The 3,341-nt window shown below is 40.0% G+C and overlaps 1 protein-coding gene across 1 annotated transcript in view; it reads left to right on the forward strand.

Annotated features, from left to right (window-relative positions):
* fkbp7 (FKBP prolyl isomerase 7) overlaps positions 1-3,084 on the forward strand; it is an 18,123-nt gene extending 15,039 nt beyond the window's left edge. The window contains exons 3-4 of the mRNA XM_032530231.1: positions 1,083-1,210; positions 2,743-3,084. Of these exons, the coding sequence (XP_032386122.1) occupies positions 1,083-1,210; positions 2,743-2,904 (290 nt within the window). The 3' untranslated portion in view covers positions 2,905-3,084. The remainder of the gene's footprint in view (positions 1-1,082; positions 1,211-2,742) is intronic.
* Positions 3,085-3,341: the final 257 nt, after the last annotated feature.

A 3,341-nucleotide genomic window follows, 5' to 3' on the forward strand; every position in this document is an offset into this window, starting at 1 on the left:
AGGTTTTAAGGTTTTTACTTCATTTCACTCTTTCTGCATGCATTGGAGCGCTAACAGCTGACTATTAGCGTTTTATCTTTAACTGCTATTTCTCACTAACCTCTTCATGTTGGTGTCTTTGTTATGATGTTGTGATGGTGGAGGAAATGGTTTTGCTGAGTGTTTGTGCTTTTGTTGTCTCGGCAACAGTTTGCATTGCAGTTACGTACATGTAAAGTTTAAACTAGAGCCGACCAACATATCGTCTGGCCGATATTATCACCGATTATCCATTTTTAAAAATATTCATTCATCAGAATCATTTATAATGACCAACACTTGATTCTGATAAATGAATATTTACAAAATAAAATAAAAACGGACGGTCAACCATTTAATGAGTGTTGACGTTGCATATTTTGTCCACCAGAGGACGCTCTACACTGATTATTTAAATATATTTTGATGTTCTGTTGTGATAATAAAACAAGTTATTATCATATTATTTTAGTGGGAACTCACACATAACTACATAACTAATGTTAGGATAATCTGTTTTGTTACGCATTTCTGGATTTAAAAAATATATATATACTGTATAGATCGGAATATCGGATTTTTAAAATACCAAATACTTGTATTGTTGTCAGCCTTAAAAATCCTTTATCGGTCGGGCTCTAGTTTAAAGAGCTGCTGAGTGAAAACCCCGTGTTGTACAGATGTAATGGAGGCTACGTGTTCTTGTTTTTCTCCCAGTAAAGAAACTATCAACAGCTTTAATTGCATGTCGCTCTCCTGAGACTGTTTTCTTTTCTTGCTGGATTAATGCCATATCCTTATGGGCCTTTACATTTTGTAGACCTTATCCATTGATCAACGTAGTTAGTAGCTGTTTTGTTAAGTTCATCACGAAGTCAGAACATGTAGCAGAACCACCAGACAAACTCAGTAAAATGCTTCCTGTTATGTCGTCACACTCCACCCTGTACGGTAGTGCATGATAACAAATAATCAATAATTATAAGCTACAACTATGGCATCATAATTGCTTGTGGTGTTTTAAACTCTTCCCGTGCGGCTGTTATTTCCCCCTGATGACATAGATCCGGTGCCGCCCAATGCTACGGTGGTGTTTGAGGTGGAGGTCTACTCTGTGTCCAGGGGACCGCGCAGCATGGAGGCCTTCGGACAGATGGACCTCGATAGAGACAGAAGTCTCACAAAGGCTGAGGTAACTATCATCTACATCATCTGGTACTCATCACTAAAGTAGCTCAGACAGAGAAGGTAATAATCATGGCTGGATTAACCAAAATAGGGTGCAAGCCCCTTTTTAAACACCGGTTACTCTACCTGTGGAAATCTGATTTAACACTTTAACTCAGGAATAGGTAAAGGTACTATACCTGAACACCCGGAGGAACTCCACGCAAACATGGGGAGAACAGAGAAAGGAACACGGTCTGGATTCAGACCTATGTGTGCGTGTGTTTGTGTGTGTGTGTGTGTGTGTCAAAGTATTATTTTCACCCTTTTATTGATGGACAGTGTTACACTGTGTGAGATTATTTGCTCCAAGTGAGAACGTCAGTGTAAAACTGAACACTACAGTAGATTATGTGCCAGTGATCCACTTTTCCAGGTTAATAAGAACATTAAAATGAGAAAAAATAATGGGACACAAAGAAATCAAGGGACATTTAGAATAGATAAAAAGGTGCGATTAATTGCGCGTAAACTATGACATTAATGCAGTTAAATAATTCAATTGTAAATATATATATATATACATATATACAGTGGTGCTCGAAAGTTTGGGCCCCCCAGGTAACATTTTTTATTAATGTGCATAAAGAAGCCAAGAAAAGATGGAAAAATCTCCAAAAGGCATCAAATGACAGATTAGACATTCGTATAATATGTCACAAAAAGTTAGATTTTATTTCCATCATTTAAACTTTCAAAATAACAGAAAACAAAAAATGGCATCTGCAAAGTTTGGGCCCCCTGCAGAGTTTCTAGCATGCAAACCCCCCCCCCCCCCCCCCCCCTCCCTTTGGAAAGCTGAGACCTGACCGCGTCATGGATTGTTCTCAATCATTGTCTGGAAAGACCAGGTGATGTCAATCTTAAGGGTTTAAAGCCAACTCATCAGACCTCCAGACTCTGACCTTGCCGACTCATCTGACCTTGCCCCCGACTCATCAGACCTTGCCCCGACGCTCTGACCTTGCCCAGACTCATCAGACCTTGCCCCGACTCATCTACCTTCCCCAGACTCATCAGACCTTGCCCCAGACTCATCAGACCTTGCCCCAGACTCATCTGACCTTGCCCCAGACTCATCTGACCTTGCCCCAGACTCATCTGACCTTGCCCCAGACTCATCTGACCTTGCCCCAGACTCATCTGACCTTGCCCCAGACTCATCTGACCTTGCCCCAGACTCATCTGACACCCCCCAACAATCAGCACCATGGCTTCTACTCAGCAGTTGTCTAGGAAACTCAAACTGCACGTATAAAAGAAATAGACAGAAATACGTCTTATGTATTCTGAAATGGGAACGATAGATAGATAGATAGATAGATGTTTATTGATCCCAAGAAAAATGGGAAATTCCTGTGTAACAGCAGCAAAAATCAGTCACAAAGCACAAATATAAGTGTAAATGAAATACTTGGAAAAATATACATACATACAATATACATGAAATAATAATACGAATAAAGTGTTAAAATGAAGTGTTCCTTTCATTTTCAGGTGAAAGAATACTTGAAACTGGAGTACGAGAAGGGCGGGAAGGCTCGCGACGACCCTTTCTACGAGAAGATCATGGCTGATATATTCCGTAAGAGCGACCACGACAAAGACGGGCTGATCAGCGCCAAGGAGTATAATATTTATGAACATGATGAGCTCTAGTGTTGGAAGAAGTGGATCTTGGTAATTGTTATACTTTATGTACATTGATTAATTTGAGAGCGAAGGGAAGACTCCACCCTCCGATGTTCTTATAATGCCGATGTTCTTTTTTTTTTTTTCTATAAAAATGTTATAGCAATGAATATTACAGTGTCTTGACCAGTTCAGCCCTAGCTGTTACAAGATTTGGGCTGGATTTTTCCTTTTTTAGAAGGAAGTAGTAATGTTAAGGTATTTGGAGTCCCCAAGACATCTTTCCATGCCAGCAAACTAGCCACTCATTGCATAGTTTAATACTATGCAAACACGTCACCAAATCCTGTGAAAACCTGTGTAAATACCACTAAGTGTATACCTGGAAACCCAGAGTTCTCACGAGAGCACATCTTGAATTTGCTCATTGAGTTACTCTGGCATCGAGTAATGCTGCTCATTAA

The sequence above is a fragment of the Etheostoma spectabile genome, chromosome 11 (genome assembly GCF_008692095.1).
Source record: "Etheostoma spectabile isolate EspeVRDwgs_2016 chromosome 11, UIUC_Espe_1.0, whole genome shotgun sequence".
In the NCBI taxonomy this organism is placed as follows: domain Eukaryota; kingdom Metazoa; phylum Chordata; class Actinopteri; order Perciformes; family Percidae; genus Etheostoma; species Etheostoma spectabile.